Genomic DNA, 18,427 nt, shown 5'->3' on the forward strand with positions numbered 1-18,427 from the left:
GAATTATAGTTATGAAAATAGGGCTAGTAATGTGATTAATAATAATGGAAGTAGCAGTGGGTGTCAGTCGGCTCACAGCAGGAGGCACGACTACGGTCCAGGTACCACAACGATTCATGGAAACCTGCAGAGCGAGAAAGCAAAACGGGCTTCAGGGTGGAAGTAAAGCTAAAATGCTTAATGGTACAGGTAATAGTAATAGTAATAGTAATGTGACTAGTAATAATAATGGTGGTAGCAGTCGGTGTCAGCAGGGCCGTAGCAGGATGCACGACCACGGTCCAGGTACAGCCACGATTTATAGAAGCCTGCAAAGCGAGAAAGCACAAAGACTCCAGGGTACAAGCAAGTCAATAAGCGTAATAGTACAGGGAATAATAATAGTAATGTGACTAATAATGATAGTGGTAGTAGCAGTGGGTGTCAGCAGGGCCTCAGTAGGTGGCACGATGACAGTCCAAATATGAACCCGATTCCTGGGAACCTGCGAGGCGAGAAAGCACAAGAACTCCGGGGAAGAAGCAAAATCAGTAATGTGCATAAATAGGAGATTAATACATAAAGAAGGAGGGAGAGAAGAGGAGAGAGGAGCTCAGTGTATCCTAGGTAGTCCCCCGGCTGTCTAGGCATATAGCAGCATATCTAGGGGCTGGACCAAGGCGAACCTGAACCAGCCCTAACTATAAACCTGAACCAGTCCTAACTATAAACCTGAACCAGTCCTAACTATAAACCTGAACCAGCCCTAACTATAAGCGCTATCAAAAAGGAAGGTCTTAAGCCTGCTCTTGAAAGTGGTGAGTGTGTCTGCCCCCCGGACTGAAACTGGAACCTGGTTCCACAGAAGAGGAGCCTGATAACTGAAGGCTCTGGCTGCCATCCTACTTTTATATACTCTAGGAACACAAGTAACCCTGCATTGATGGAGCGCAGCTCTCTAGTTGGGTAATATGGAACTATAAGTTCCTTAAGATAAGACGGTGCCTGGCCAGTTAGAGCTTTGTAGGTGAGTAGAAGAATTTTAAATTCTATTCTTGATTTAACAGGGAGTCCGTGCAGAGAAGCTAATACTGGAGTAATATGATCTCTTTACTTAGTTTTTGTTAGAACATGTGCTGCAGCATTCTGGATCAACTGTAAAGATCTAAGAGACCTATTAGAGCAGCCTGATAATAAGGAGTTACAGTAATCTAGTCTAGAGGTAACAAATGCATGAACTAGTTTTTCTGCTTTGAGACAGGATTTGCCTGATTTTCGCAATGTTACGTAAATGAAAAAAGGCTGTCCTTGAGATCTGTTTTATATAAGAGTTAAAAGACAGATCCTGGTCAAAGATAACTCCAAGGTTCTTAACGGTAGTGCTGGATGCTAGAGCAATGCCATCTAGAGAAACTATATCCTTAGATAATTGATTTTGAAGGTGATCTGGGCCTAGTAGGATAACTTCTGTTTTTTTCAGAGTTTAACATTAAGAAGTTACAGGTCATCCAGGTTTTTATGTCCGTAAGACATGCTTGAAGTTTAGAGAACTGGTTAGTTTCGTCTGGCTTAATTGATAGATATAACTGGGTATCATCTGCATAACAATGAAAGTTTACTGAGTGTTTTCTGATAATATTCCCCAAGGGAAGCATATATAAGGTAAATAAAATAGGTCCAAGAACAGACCCCTGTGGAACTCCGTGACTGACCCTGGTTTTCATCGAGCTTTCATTGTTTACATATACAAACTGAGATCGGTCTGATGAATACGACTTAAACCAGCTGAGTGCGGTTCCTTTAATGCCTATTAGATGCTCCAATCTCTGTAATAGGATTTGGTGATCAATGGTATCAAATGCAGCACTAAGGTCTAGCAATACAAGTACAGAGACAAGTCCTTTGTCTGACGCTATTAGAAGGTCATTGGTAATTTTCACCAGTGCCGTCTCTGTGCTATGATTCACTCTAAATCCTGACTGAAAATCCTCAAATAAACTATTGTTATGCATAAAGTCACAGAGCTGATTTGCTACTGCTTTCTCAAGGATCTTGGAGAGGAACAGAAGGTTAGATATAGGTCTATAGTTAGATATAGGTCTATAGTTAGATATAGGTCTATAGTTAGATATAGGTCTATAGTTAGATATAGGTCTATAGTTAGATATAGGTCTAAGGTTAGATATAGGTCTATAGTTAGATATAGGTCTAAGGTTAGATATAGGTCTATAGTTAGATATAGGTCTAAGGTTAGATATAGGTCTATAGTTAGATATAGGTCTAAGGTTAGATATAGTCTATAGTTAGATATAGTCTATAGTTAGATATAGGTCTAAGGTTAGATATAGTCTATAGTTAGATATAGGTCTATAGTTAGATATAGTCTATAGTTAGATATAGGTCTATAGTTAGATATAGTCTATAGTTAGATATAGTCTATAGTTAGATATAGGTCTATAGTTAGCCAACACCTCTGGATCAAGAGTAGGTTTCTTAAGAAGAGGTTTAATTACAGCTAGTTTGAAGGCCTGTGGTACATGGCCCGTTAGTAAAGACAGATTGATCATTTCTAATAAAGAATTGCTAATTAAAGGTAAAACTTCCTTAAGCAGCCTAGTCGGAATCGGGTCTAAGAGACAGGTGGAAGGTTTAGACTTAGAAATAGTTAAAGTCAATTGTTGAAGCTCGATGGGAGAAAAGCCATCTAAATATATTTCAGGTTCTACAGCTGTGGATCGATGGGTACTGGTTGAGGGCAGTAGATTATAATTTTTGTTCTCTAATAGTTAGAATCTTATCATTAAAGAAGTTCATGAAGTCACTACTACTGAGGTTTATAGGAATACACGGCTCAACAGAGCTTTGACTCTCTGTCAGCCTGGCTACAGTGCTGAAGAGAACCCTGGGGTTGTTCTTATTTTTCTCTATTAATGCTGAATAATAGGCTGCTCTAGCATTACGGAGGGCCTTCTTATATATTTTAAGACTGTCTCACCAGACTAACCGCGCTTCATCCACACTGGTGGAACGCCATATCCTTTCAAGTTTACGTAATGTTTGCTTTAATTCGCGGGTTTGAGGGTTATACCATGGAGCAAACCTCCTTTCTTTTATTAGCTTCTTTTTTAGAGGAGCTATAGAGTCTAGTTTCATTCAGTGAGCATGCAGCACTATCAACAAGATGGTCAATCTGAGATGGAGACTAAAGCTGTTATATGGAGACAGACTAGGAGTCCTCTGTTATATGGAGACAGACTAAAGTTAGAGTAGGAGTCCTCTGTTATATGGAGACAGACTAAAGTTAGAGTAGGAGTCCTCTGTTATATGGAGACAGACTAAAAAGTAGGAGTCCTCTGTTATATGGAGACAGACTAAAGTTAGAGTAGGAGTCCTCTCTGTTATATGGAGACAGAGTCCTCTGTTATATGGAGACAGACTAGAGTAGGAGTCCTCTGTTATATGGAGACAGACTAAAGCTAGAGTAGGAGTCCTCTGTTATATGGAGACAGACTAAAGTCCTCTGTTATATTAGAGTAGGAGTCCTCTGTTATATGGAGACAGACTAAAGTTAGAGTAGGAGTCCTCTGTTAGTAGGAGTCCTCTGTTATATGGAGACGGACTAAAGTTAGAGAGTCCTCTGTTATATGGAGACAGACTAAAGTAGAGTAGGAGTCCTCTGTTATATGGAGACAGACTAAAGTTAGAGTAGGAGTCCTCTGTTATATGGAGACAGACTAAAGTTAGAGTAGGAGTCCTCTGTTATATGGAGACAGACTAAAGTTATTAGAGTAGAGAGGAGTCCTCTGTTATATGGAGACAGACTAAAGTTAGAGTAGGAGTCCTCTGTTATATGGAGACAGACTAAAGTTAGAGTAGGAGTCCTCTGTTATATGGAGACAGACTAAAGTTAGAGTAGGAGTCCTCTGTTATATGGAGACAGACTAAAGCTAGAGTAGGAGTCCTCTGTTATATGGAGACAGACTGGAAAGACTAAAGTTAGAGTAGGAGTCCTCTGTTATATGGAGACAGACTAAAGTTAGAGTAGGAGTCCTCTGTTATATGGAGACAGACTAAAGTTAGAGTAGGAGTCCTCTGTTATATGGAGACAGACTAAAGTTAGAGTAGGAGTCCTCTGTTATATGGAGACAGACTAAAGTTAGAGTAGGAGTCCTCTGTTATATGGAGACAGACTAAAGCTAGAGTAGGAGTCCTCTGTTATATTGAGCAATGGTACTGAATAAAACCCTGGAGAAATCGCTTCTTTAAATTTAGCTACAGCATTATCAGATAGACATCTAGTGGAGAAACTTTTGCCTAATGGCAAGATGAAGATGAAGATGACGATGAAGATGACAATGAAGATGAAGATGACAATGAAGATGAAGATGACAATGAAGATGAAGATGACAATGAAGATGAAGATGAAGATGAAGATGATGATGATGAAGATGAAGATTAATATGAAGATGAAGATGATGATTCTGCTAGGATAGACTAAGTATATTGTTCTTGCTTTCATAATTTGCTCTTAACTGTACCAAGCCTGCTTAAATTTTAGTGTTTGTTGCTAATTCTGTTGTCTGTGCTATTCCTGTAATCAGGAACTGCTTTGAGAGGTGTGGTTTAGTTTCAATAGGTCAATTGTCCTGCTAGGGGGAGTGGCTTACACTCCTGGCAGACAATGAGCAATCAGTAGGTAGGTCCTTAACCACTGCTGGTGGCTGGAGGCGTCAGCTTTCAAGCGTCTGGCAAACGAAGGCAACAGGGCGACTTTTTCAAGCAATGACTTCTCGAGCGTGTACTTGCGGGTCAGTAATTTGTTTATACTGACTACCATGTGTTTGCATCCTATTTCTGTCTGTTCCTCTGTCCGGTGGTCACGTAGACAGTGGGTCACTCCCAGGTGCCGTGACCCCACTAATCCCATCTATCCCACTCTCTCAGCCCATGGTGAGCAAGTGGTGTCGGGGGGGCTTTGGAATTGCCAGTCGGCAGTACCGAAAGCTGAGTTCATCTCAGGCTACGCATCCTTGCTCTCCCTCAACTTTCTTGCTCTAACTGAGACCTGGATCACACCAGAAAACACCACCACACCCACAGCTCTCTCAGATGTGAACTCTTCTCTCACACTCCCAGAGCCGCGAGGCCAGGTGGTGGCACTGGCCTGCTAATTTCCCCAAAATGGAAATACTCTCTTGTCTCTGTTCCACAGTTCTCCCCTTCCTCTTTTGAATTTCATGCTGTTACTGTCACTTATCCAGTCAAGCTCACCATTGCTGTTGTGTATCGCCCACCAGGCCCACTTGGTGAGTTCCTGGAGGAGCTTGACACACTAGTCTCGCACTTCCATGACGATGGCTCCGCACTCATCATGCTCGGCGACTTCAACATCCAGACTGATAAGTTAGAACCTCTGCTTTCCTTCCTCTCCTCCTTTGACCTCTACCGCTCCTCTTCTCCTCCTACCCACAAGGCCGGCAACCAGCTGGATCTTATCTTCACTAGACACTGTTCTACCGCTAACCTCTCTGTCACTCCCCTCCAGCTCTCGGACCACTACTTCATGTCCTACTCCCTCTCCCTCTCCTCTCCCCCCTTACTTCCTCCACCTACCCACATGGTTTCTACCCGTAGTCACCTCCGCTCCCTCTCCCCGCTGATCTTTCCTCTTCCGTTACCTCTGCCCTCCCTGACCCTGAATCCTTCTCTCTCCTATCCCCCGATACTGCTACTGATCTTCTCCTCTCCACCCTTTGCTCCTCTCTGGACAACCTCTGTCCCTTCACCTCCAGGCCTGCACGGCCAACTCCTCCTGCCCCGTGGCTGTGGGACTCAGTGCGTACTGATAGACGGAGCTTAAGAGCGGCTGAGCGTAAATGGAGAACAGGCAAACTCCCGGCGGACCTTCTTAACTTCCAATCTCTCCTTTCCACTTTTTCCTCCTCTCTATCTACTGCTAAAGCGGCTTTTTTCCGCTCTAAAATCCTAACCTCTGCTTCCAATCCTAAAAAACTCTTTGAAACTTTCTCTTCACTCCTCCAACCCCCACCCCCTCCTCCTACTTCCTCCCTTCTCCCTGATGATTTCACCAACTTCTTTGACAAGAAGGTAAACGATATCAGATCCTCATTCTCTCAGCCCCCCCTCCCTGTCCACCCTCTCCCTCTCTACCCTCTCCAGCTCTTCCCCCTCAGTCCCCCTTCCCTCTCCACACCCCATCTTACCCTATTTTGCTCCCCTCTCCCCTAACGAGGTACTCGACCTTGTTACATCTAACCACCCCACCACCTGCTCCCTTAACCCGATCCCCTCCCCTCTTCTTCAGTCTATTGCCACTGAACTCCTTCCTTTCCTCACCCACCTCATCAACACATCTCTCGTCTCGGGCGCTTTCCCTCGGCTTTCAAGACTGCCAGAGTCACCCCCCTTCTGAAAAAAACATCACTTGACCCCTCTGATGTCAAGAACTTCAGACCGGTTTCTCTTCTACCCTTTCTATCCAAAACACTTGAACGCGCTGTCTCTAACCAACTGTCTTCCTACCTCCACCAGAACAACCTCTTGGACCCCCACCAGTCCGGGTTCAAGGTGGGTCACTCGTCAGAGACAGCCCTCCTTGCGGTGACAGAGTCGCTTCACGCCGCGAGAGCGAACTCTCTCTCCTCTGTCCTGATTCTCCTGGACCTGTCAGCGGCGTTTGACACGGTGAACCACCAGATCCTCCTCTCCACCCTCGAGGGGATGGGCGTCTCAGGCTCTGCACTCTCCCTGTTTGCATCCTATCTGACAGGTCGATCCTACCAGGTGACATGGAGGGGGACCGTGTCGGAACCACGGATGCTGACTACGGGGGTTCCACAAGGTTCAGTTCTGGGCCCCCTTCTCTTCTCGCTCTACACAACATCTCTGGGTTCTGTTATTCGCTCGCATGACTTCTCTTACCATTGTTATGCCGATGACACCCAGCTGGTCTTGTCATTTCCTCCCGGTGACACCCAAGTGGAGGCACGCATTGCTGCGTGCTTGGCTGACATCTCGAAGTGGATGGCGACACACCACCTGAAGCTCAACCTGTTCAAAACCGAGCTACTCTTCCTCCCGGGGAAGGGTTGCCCCGCTGAGACCTGTCCATCACCATTGATGATGCCGTGGTGACGCCAACTCGGACTGCGAGGAATCTGGGTGTGACCCTGGACGACCAACTGTCGTTCTCAGCAAACATTGCATCGGTCACACGATCCTGCAGATTCCTCCTCTACAACATCAGGAGGATTTGCCCCTTCCTCACTGAGGAGACGGCGCAGGTGCTCATCCAGGCTCTGGTCATCTCCCGCCTGGACTACTGCAACTCACTACTTGCCATCAGACCTCTGGAGCTCGTCCAGAAAGCTGCAGCACGTCTGGTGTTCAATCGCCCCAAGTTCTCTCACACAACTTCCCTTCTCCGTTCTCTACACTGGCTCCCTGTAAGAGCATCCAGTTTAAGACTCTGGTGCTAGCCTACAGGGCAGTGAAAGGAACAGCTCCTTCCTATCTCCAGGCCATGGTCATGCCCTACACCCCTGCCCGACCACTCCTCTCTGCTGCCTCGGGGTGACTGGTTGCCCCGCCGCTCAGAGGTCCCTGCAGCCGATCCACCCGGTCACAGCTTCTTTCTGTCCTGACCCCACAGTGGAGGAATGAACTCCCCACTGACCTCAGGACAGCAGAGTCACTGCCCATCTTTAGGCGCAGGCTGAAAACTCACCTCTTCATGAAGTACTACCCTGAGCCTTCCTCGTAGCACTTATTGTATTCGTATTAGTTTACTGCACTTATCCTATTCGTAGTAGTTTGTAGCACTTATTGTATTCGTATTAGTCTGTTGCAATTATTGTTTTCGTAGTAATTTGCTTCTGCACTATACTTTTGCTCTGGTTTCTGCTCTTAGATGCTTGTTTAAGAAAGGAGATGCACTTATGACTTCTGGTGACTAGTAGTTCTCTTGAATACCTATGTTGAATACGCTTCCTGTAAGTCGCTTTGGATAAAAGCATCTGCTAAATGACTAATGTAATGTAAATGATGATGAAGATGAAGATGACGATGAAGATTAATATGAAGATTAATATGAAGATTAATATGAAGATTAATCTGAAGATTAATATGAAGATTAATATGAAGATGAAAATGAAGATGCTTAAGCATATGCATATGAATATCAGCTTTATTGTATAAATATCAGTAATGTTGGTTGAGATTTGTTTTTGTTTTTCTTAATATTTAAAATAGCAACATATTTTATGAGATATTCGCATTTTGTTTGTGAAATGTCAAACTGCAAAGTAATCAGTAATGTAGCGGAGTAAAAGTATAAAGTCAGATTACATTTAAAGGAGTTGAGTGCTGCAGTTCATGTATTTGGCCTGATGGTTTTATCTACAGACACTCAGAGGTACAGAAGTAAACGTTGTCCCTGAATGTCTGGTGTTTAGTTCAGGGACACTCAGAGCGTTGTGGTGTTTCCTCTGCAGATGAACAGGAGCTGCTGGTGCAGCTTCCTGCTAAGATGAGGCTGGACATGGCGGTGGACGTCAACTACTCCATCGTCAGCAAAGTGGCCCTGTTTCAGGTCTCAAGAACAAAAACACTCAATGTGAACTTATATTTAGAAATGTCACATGACATATTTAAATCATGTTTAGATATGTGATGCCACATGTTTAAATATTCTAATGATATTTAAATATGTGAAGTAACATATTCTAATGATATTTAAATATGTGACATGACATATTTTAATATTTAAATATGTGATGTGACATATTTTAATATTTAAATATGTGACATGACATATTTTAATGATATTTAAATATGTGACATGAAATATTTTAATGATATTTAAATATGTGACATGACATATTTAAATATGTGACATGACATATTTAAATATGTGACATGAGATATTTTAATATTTAAATATGTGACATGAGATATTTTAATGATATTTAAATATGTGACATGAGATATTTTAATATTTAAATATGTGACATGAGATATTTTAATGATGTTTAAATATGTGACATGACATATTTTAATATTTAAATATGTGACGAGATATTTAAATATGTGACGTGACATATTTTAATGATATTTAAATATGTGACGTGACATTTGAACTCTGACTCTGAGGATGATGAACGTCTCTCTGGGTCTCAGGGCTGCGACAGACAGATGGTGTTCGACCTGCTGACGAGGCTCAAGTCTGTGGTTTACCTGCCCGGAGACTTCGTCTGTAAGAAGGTGAGCTACTCACTGTGTGTGTGTGTGTGTGTGTGTGTGTGTGTGTGTGTGTGTGTGTGTGTGTGTGTGTGTGTGTGTGTGTGTGTGTGTGTGTGTGTGTGTGTGTGTGTGTGTGTGTGTGTGTGTGTGTGTGTGTGTGTGTGTGTGTGTGTTCTCTACGGCATCTGTTCCCTCGTTCTTCTCTTCATTAATAAAGTGTGTGTGTGTGTGTGTGTGTGTGTGTGTGTGTGTGTGTGTGTGTGTGTGTGTGTGTGTGTGTGTGTGTGTGTGTGTGTGTGTGTGTGTGTGTGTGTGTGTGTTGCAGGGGGAGATCGGCAGAGAGATGTACATCATCAAACAGGGGGAGGTTCAGGTGGTTGGAGGTCCAGACCTGCAGATGGTCTTCGTCACCATCAGAGCCGGCTCTGTGTTCGGGGAGATCAGGTCAGAGCTGCTTCCTGTCCTTTAAACAGACACTAAAGGCTTCAGGTACGCAGGACCGCTTTCAGGGTCACAGACTTCAGCAAGACCACTTTGGAGGTCAGCACATAAGCGGGACCTCCTCTGGAGATCAGTCACCGATACTGGACCCCTCTGTAATATTAGTGGTGACCCCAGATTCAGGATCTGGTCTGATATCAGCTGTGACCCCAGATTCAGGATCTGGTCTGATATCAGTGGTGACCTCTGATTCAGGATCTGGTCTGATATCAGTGGTGACCCCAGATTCAGGATCTGGTCTGATATCAGCTGGTTCTTGTTTCTTGGTTTTTCTTTTAGTGTAAATTACATATTGAAAAAAAAATCTAAATAGAACAAAAAGTTATTCCTCATTTCAATCTCATAACGCTGTCTCCTACATTACCCACAATGCATCTCCTCCTTTGATGGAAGCGTGGTAGATTGTGATGTGTCTTCAACAGGCCCTGACTCGAGTGACATCACTTGAGGACATTTGTCACCAAAGGCTTTATTTTAAACAGAAGCAGCAGAACGAGCACTAAGGGGATGAAGGACATTTTTCATTGGACGTGTAGCCGTGACAGCTCTCTCTCTCTCTCTTCACTGATTGGTCAGTTTGCTGGCGGGAGGCGGGGGGAACCGACGTACAGCCAACGTGAAGGCGCACGGTTTCGCCAACCTCTTCATCCTGGATAAGAAGGACCTGGCAGAGATCCTGGTGCACTACCCAGAGTCCCAGAAACTCCTCCGCAAGAAAGCTAAGTAAGACAGAGAGCTGCTGCCTGGCTCATGGGTCACAGTCCACTAAAACACAGTGAACACATTCAGGGAGTCAGGGAGTCAGCTGACCTGTGTCACATGTGTGAGGTTCACATAGTCTGAATAATGAACTGAAACCAAGAAAATGATTTAAAAAATTTAAATTAATTCTGAGCTGAAGTTTATCTCATCGTGTGTTTGTGAGGATCAGACTCTGTTATCGTCTCTACCATTCTGATTAATATCATATATATCATAATTATATGGTATATTATATTATATATGATTAATATTATATATATCATAATTATATGATATATTATATTATATATGATTAATATTATATATATCATAATTATATCATATATTATATTATATATGATTTATATTATATAATTATATGATATATTATATTATATATGATTAATATCATATATATCATAATTATATGGTATATTATATTATATATGATTAATATTATATATATCATAATTATATGACATATTATATTATATATGATTAATATCATATATATCATAATTATATGATATATTATATTATATATGATTTATATATATAAGTATATGATATATTATATTATATATGATTAATATATCATGATTATATGATATATTATATATTATATTATATATGATTAATATTATAGATATCATAATTATATCATATATTATATTATATATGATTAATATTATATCATTATATCATATATTATATTATATATGATTAATATTATAGATATCATAATTATATCATATATTATATTATATATGATTAATATTATATCATTATATCATATATTATATTATATATGATTAATATTATAGATATCATAAGTATATCATATATTATATTATATATGATTAATATTATAGATATCATAATTATATCATATATTATATTATATATGATTAATATTATATCATTATATCATATATTATATTATATATGATTAATATTATATCATGATTATATGATATATTATATTTGATTAATATTATATATATATATATAACAGTCATGTTGGGCCACTGTGGCTCGGTGGTAGAGCAGGGTCGTTTTCCAATCAGAGGATCAGCCGTTCGATCCCCGGCTCCGATAGTCCATGTCGATGTGTCCGAGACACTTAACCCCAAACTGCTCCGCTGGCTGATCCATCAGCCCCCCCCATCAGTGTATGAATGTTAGTTAGAGTCCTGGACCAGACTCTTAATCTGATTGGATGCATCGTTAACGTGAGGCTCTGAAGTATATTTAACATGTCTGTTACAGACACATGAAGTATATTTAACATGTCTGTTACAGACACATGAAGTATATTTAACATGTCTGTTACAGACACATGAAGTATATTTAACATGTCTGTTACAGACACATGAAGTATATTTAACATGTCTGTTACAGACACATGAAGTACAGTGGGTACGGAAAGTATTCAGACCCCTTTAAATTTTTCACCCTTTGTTTCATTGCAGCCATTTGCTAAAATCGAAAAAGTTCATTTTTCTTCGCATTAATGTACACTCAGCAACCCATCTTGACAGAAAAAAACAGAAATGTAGAAATTTTTGCAAATTTATTAAAAAAGTATTCAGACCCTTTGCTCAGTATTGAGTAGAAGCACCCTTTTGAGCTAGTACAGCCATGAGTCTTCTTGGGAATGATGCAACAAGTTTCTCACACCTGGATTTGGGGATCCTCTGCCATTCTTCCTTGCAGATCCTCTCCAGTTCTGTCAGGTTGGATGGTGAACGTTGGTGGACAGCCATTTTCAGGTCTCTCCAGAGATGCTCAATTGGGTTTAGGTCAGGGCTCTGGCTGGGCCAGTCAAGAATGGTCACAGACTTGTTCCGAAGCCACTCCTTTGTTATTTTAGCTGTGTGCTTCGGGTCATTGTCTTGTTGGAAGGTGAACCTTCGGCCCAGTCTGAGGTCCTGAGCACTCTGGAGGAGGTTTTCTTCCAGGATATCTCTGTACTTGGCCGCATTCATCTTTCCTTCAATTGCAACCAGTCGTCCTGTCCCTGCAGCTGAAAAACACCCCCATAGCATGATGCTGCCACCACCATGTTTCACTGTTGGGATTGTATTGGGCAGGTGATGAGCAGTGCCTGGTTTTCTCCACACATACCGCTTAGAATTAACGCCAAAAGTTCAATCTTGGTCTCATCAGACCAGAGAATCTTATTTCTCATAGTTTGGGAGTCCTCCATGTGTTTTTTGGCAAACTCTATGCGGGCTTTCATATGTCTTGCACTGAGGAGAGGCTTCCGTCGGGCCACTCTGCCATAAAGCCCCGACTGGTGGAGGGCTGCAGTGATAGTTGACTTTGTGGAACTTTCTCCCATCTCCCTACTGCATCTCTGGAGCTCAGCCACAGTGATCTTTGGGTTCTTCTTTACCTCTCTCACCAAGGCTCTTCTCCCACGATTGCTCAGTTTGGCTGGACGGCCAGGTCTAGGAAGAGTTCTGGTCATCCCATACTTCTTCCATTTAAGGATTATGGAGGCCACTGTGCTCTTAGGAACCTTGAGTGCTGCAGAAATTATTTTGTAACCTTGGCCAGATCTGTGCCTTGCCACAATTCTGTCTCTGAGCTCCTTGGGCAGTTCCTTCGACCTCATGATTCTCATTTGTTCTGACATGCACTGTGAGCTGTAAGGTCTTATATAGACAGGTGTGTGCCTTTCCTAATCAAGTCCAATCAGTTTAATTAAACACAGCTGGACTCCAATGAAGGAGTAGAACCATCTCAAGGAGGATCAGAAGAAATGGACAGCATGTGAGTTAAATATGAGTGTCACAGCAAAGGGTCTGAATACTTATGACCATGTGATATTTCAGTTTTTCTTTTTTAATAAATTTACAAAAATTTCTACATTTCTGTTTTTTTCTGTCCAGATGGGCTGCTGAGTGTACATTAATGCGAAAAAAAATGAACTTTTTCAATTTTAGCAAATGGCTGCAATGAAACAAAGAGTGAAAAATGTAAAGGGGTCTGAATACTTTCCGTACCCACTGTATATTTAACATGTCTGTTACAGACACGTGAGTCACTGTGCTCAAGTTCAGGTTCAGTTAAGATCTGACTGGTTCAGTTCTGACCCTTCAGTAGATCAACGGTCCAGTTCTGGCTGACTGGTTGGGTACCGCCTCCTCAGTAGATAAATACCAAAGCATCATGGGGGCTGAATAAGAGAGAATACATGAAAGGAAATATAGGAAAGAAGGAAGTGGCTCTGTTGAGGAATGGTCTGCTCCTGAAATCATAATTGTATTACTAATCTGAATTATTAATCTGAATTATTAAGCGATAATTAATCTTGTATTTAAGAACAGTACTTGCGTTCATGTACTTTCCATCAAAAGTCATATAAACAATGTCTGTGACCGGATGTTTAAAATCAGAGATCAACCGGGTGTCGCTCTCTGGATTCATTCATCAAATATTAGGTTTAAACCCTCCGTCGTCTCCGTCACATCAGTCTCCACCATCCTTTTCCTGCCCTCTGATCTGTCATCCTGGACAGGATTAGAATCGGTCTGTAATCTGCTCTACTTGGAGGTGCAGATCAGTGGACTGATCCTCTGTCTTCCTGCTGCCAGTCAGATCATGGTGCAGCAGCAGACTGGATGGATGAGCTGGAGCTGCTGTGTGTGTTGGTACGAGTCCTCTGTGGTTTGAATGAGGGACTGTGGTCTGGTTTCTGTTGGAACGAGTCCTCTGTGGTTTGAATGAGGGACTGTTTAGAGTCAGAACCAGCACCGCTGTAGTTCTGTTCAGACCGTCCTTGTTGTGTCTCTGTGTTTTTCAGGACGATGTTGACGAAGGACGAGAAGCCAGAAGAGAAAGCCGGAGCTAAAGAGGCGATGCAGGTTATTCCACCGAGACCAGACACACCTGAAATGTTCAAGGCGGCCCTGAAGGTGTCACAGCAGGTGGGAATAGAGGGAACCTTCACCAAACTGAGGAAAACCTACCAACCATCTGAGGGCCCAGCAGAGGTGAGACACCAGTAGAGTCCCTGAGTGAAGCTTCAGGAAAAAGAGACAAACATGGACGTTTTTCTGTTTCATTGTATACATTTTATAAATTCAGTCAGGAACACTCACGTCATAGATTTGATGCATTTATTGCAACAATTGAAATACAGTTATACTTAGCGCTGGAGCTCTGCTCTTAAAATGCTCCATGGATAGAACCCCGGTATATAGACATGAGCCCAAGGTGAGACTTCAAACTCCATTTCAACCATTTGTTATGCAAGATTCACTCTGGACTAAAAAGGGTGGAGGCAGGGGTGGAGGAGGCAAAGCTTTGTTAGCAGTATGGTCTGTAACAGCGTTGGTGTAGCGAGGATCAGTGAGAAGGGAGTCATATTTAAATGGATGCCTTTGGTGAGAGTGGGCTGTGATTGGTGTGTGGCTGTCAGCTGGTTGCAGCTGTCTCTCTGTCCATGAATGCATCATCTGTCTTTAGATCTTCTGGACTAATGATGCAGCTGAAAAGAGAACTTCTGTTAAATATGAAGTCAGAAAGTTACAGAGACGCTTTTTTAATTCATTCTAAAACCAAACATTTATTGTTCCAGGTGAAGATTTTTAATAAAAAACACACATTTAAATGAACTCTGAGAAAATATTATGAAAACCATCAGAGTCCCTTATGAGCTGATCAGCAAACAGAAGGGAAGGAAGGAAGGAAGGAAGGAAGCACAGACACTCCTTTCGTCTCGTCATGTTTACCTCCCTCCCTCTTTCAGGCTCCTCCCTCCCTCTCTCCAGCCCCCCCTCCCTCTCCGATGCACCGCCGCTCTCCGGTTCCTCTCTCCGCGGTCCGTGACGACGACGACGCCGTGTCGGAGAGCGCCGACAGCTCGCTGATCATCAGGATGACGCCACGACAGCGAGGAGAGGAGCTGCTCAGCGTGGAGGTGACGCCCGGAGAGAAGTAGTACCCAGAATGCATTTCAGCAACCTCAGAGAAGAGATGAGGGTTTCATGTGGAGAGGCAACAAACCCCAGTGCATTCTGGTCCCTGACCTTTTGTCTGAGGAGAAAATTACCGTCTGACGTTCTGAAGTTTCTCCTTCTGTTGGTGGTTCTCCTTAGCTTTTTATTTGTCTCCTTGTTTCAATTGCTTGCATCTTCTTCTTCTTCTTCTTCTTCTTCTTCTTCTTCTTCTTCTTCTTCTTCTTCTTCTTCTTCTTCTTCTTCTTCTTCTTCTTCTTCTTCTTCTTCTTCTTCTTCTTCTTCTACCTCACGTTTGTATTCATCCCACAGGAGCTGAAGGAAAGATGCAGGAAAAAGGGAATTAAGAAAACAAATACATAATTTAGTGAAATGAGAAGCCAGTTTTATCTCTGTAATTAAACATGATGTGATGATTCAACATCAAATATTTAAATAGTATGTTGACAGTTAGAGCTCCTGGACTGTGAGGACGAACTAAAGGTCTTTTATTTCACAATAAAAGCAGCGTAGAACGAGCTGGAGTTAACTTTAGAGTTAGTACTGCTGGAACATCAGCTGAACTAATCACAGGTTAAACCTCTTCAATCAATGTTTACTGATCAATAACCAAACTGTTAACATAGTTATTATTGATGGTTGTGTAACTGTACTGATTATCATGTAACGTAATAAACTGAACAGATCAGTCAAACTTTATTAAGATGCTGTTGTTTTATGTGTTTTTATGAATTTTATAATAAGGTTTGTAAATTCATCATTTTATAAACGTCTCCTAATGTTAATGTGAAATAACCTGAATTAATGTCTGTTAATATTAATATGGATTATCAAGATTAATAATCAGACTGTAAATGACTCAGATAGATAATAAAGAGACAGATTCATAAAAAAGATTTTCTGGAGTTAATTTGACAAGTTAACCAAGTGAATAAAGTTAATTTAAGTTAATAAAGCTCAGATGATGGTGATGGTGATGATGATGATGATGATGATGATGATGAAGGTCTGTTGGTGGTCAAAAATGAATGCACGTGCCACTTTGTGTGTGTGTTTGTGTTTTGTGTGTTTTTCTGTTTCCACTATTGACCGCTGAAACACAGACGGAGCTCTGATCACTGTTATTGATCCTCCTGTCTGTTTCCAGGTCATTGAGGATCATCAGTGTGAGCGGATCAATGCAGACCTCCAGTCTCTGCCGGCTTTATTTAAGGCTCAGTGTTAGAGGGATAGTTTCATCTTCACCTGCAGAACCTTCAGACCAAACAGAGCTTCAGATCCAGAGAAACACAATGACAGCTGGACAGAATTGATCTTTGATATGATCAATCTGTCTTTACTAACGGGCCATGTACCACAGGCCTTCAGACTAGCTGTAATTAAACCTCTTCTTAAGAAACCTACTCTTGATCCAGAGGTGTTGGCTAACTATAGACCTATATCTAACTATAGACTATATCTAACTATAGACTATATCTAACTATAGACCTATATCTAACTATAGACTATATCTAACTATAGACTATATCTAACTATAGACCTATATCTAACTATAGACCTATATCTAACTATAGACCTATATCTAACTATAGACTATATCTAACTATAGACCTATATCTAACTATAGACCTATATCTAACTATACACTGTATCTAACTATAGACCTATATCTAACTATAGACCTATATCTAACTATAGACTATATCTAACTATAGACTATATCTAACTATAGACCTATATCTAACTATAGACCTATATCTAACTATAGACTATATCTAACTATAGACTATATCTAACTATAGACTATATCTAACTATAGACTATATCTAACTATAGACTATATCTAACTATAGACCTATATCTAACTATAGACCTATATCTAACTATAGACCTATATCTAACTATAGACTATATCTAACTATAGACCTATATCTAACTATAGACTATATCTAACTATAGACTATATCTAACTATAGACTATATCTAACTATAGACCTATATCTAACTATAGACTATCTAACTATAGACTATATCTAACTATAGACCTATATCTAACTATAGACCTATATCTAACTATAGACTATATCTAGACTATATCTAACTATAGACCTATATCTAACTATAGACCTATATCTAACTATAGACTATATCTAACTATAGACCTATATCTAACTATAGACCTATATCTAACTATAGACTATATCTAACTATAGACTATATCTAACTATAGACTATATCTAACTATAGACTATATCTAACTATAGACCTATATCTAACTATAGACTATATCTAACTATAGACTATATCTAACTATAGACCTATATCTAACTATAGACCTATATCTAACTATAGACTATATCTAACTATAGACTATATCTAACTATAGACTATATCTAACTATAGACTATATCTAACTAGACTATATCTAACTATAGACCTATATCTAACTATAGACTATATCTAACTATAGACCTATATCTAACTATAGACTATATCTAACTATAGACTATATCTAACTATAGACCTATATCTAACTATAGACTATATCTAACTATAGACTATATCTAACTATAGACCTATATCTAACTATAGACCTATATCTAACTATAGACTATATCTAACTATAGACTATATCTAACTATAGACTATATCTAACTATAGACTATATCTATATCTAATCTACTATAGACCTATATCTAACTATAGACTATATCTAACTATAGACTATATCTAACTATAGACCTATATCTAACTATAGACCTATATCTAACTATAGACCTATATCTAACTATAGACCTATATCTAACTATAGACCTATATCTAACTATAGACTATATCTAACTATAGACCTATATCTAACTATAGACCTATATCTAACTATAGACTATATCTAACTATAGACTATATCTAACTATAGACCTATATCTAACTATAGACCTATATCTAACTATAGACTATATCTAACTATAGACCTATAT

General features: G+C 40.5%; 1 protein-coding gene across 1 annotated transcript in view; it reads left to right on the top strand.

Moving 5' to 3' along the window:
- Positions 1–15,796, top strand: part of cngb1a (cyclic nucleotide gated channel subunit beta 1a) — a 38,318-nt gene extending 22,522 nt beyond the window's left edge. The window contains exons 20-26 of the mRNA XM_054627240.1: positions 8,493–8,590; positions 9,178–9,261; positions 9,566–9,684; positions 10,318–10,464; positions 14,294–14,483; positions 15,242–15,426; positions 15,760–15,796. Coding sequence (XP_054483215.1) covers positions 8,493–8,590; positions 9,178–9,261; positions 9,566–9,684; positions 10,318–10,464; positions 14,294–14,483; positions 15,242–15,426; positions 15,760–15,796 — 860 coding nt within the window. The remainder of the gene's footprint in view (positions 1–8,492; positions 8,591–9,177; positions 9,262–9,565; positions 9,685–10,317; positions 10,465–14,293; positions 14,484–15,241; positions 15,427–15,759) is intronic.
- The last annotated feature ends 2,631 nt before the right edge of the window (positions 15,797–18,427 follow it).

This window comes from Anoplopoma fimbria, unplaced genomic scaffold (assembly GCF_027596085.1).
Source record: "Anoplopoma fimbria isolate UVic2021 breed Golden Eagle Sablefish unplaced genomic scaffold, Afim_UVic_2022 Un_contig_8051_pilon_pilon, whole genome shotgun sequence".
Lineage (NCBI taxonomy): Eukaryota > Metazoa > Chordata > Actinopteri > Perciformes > Anoplopomatidae > Anoplopoma > Anoplopoma fimbria.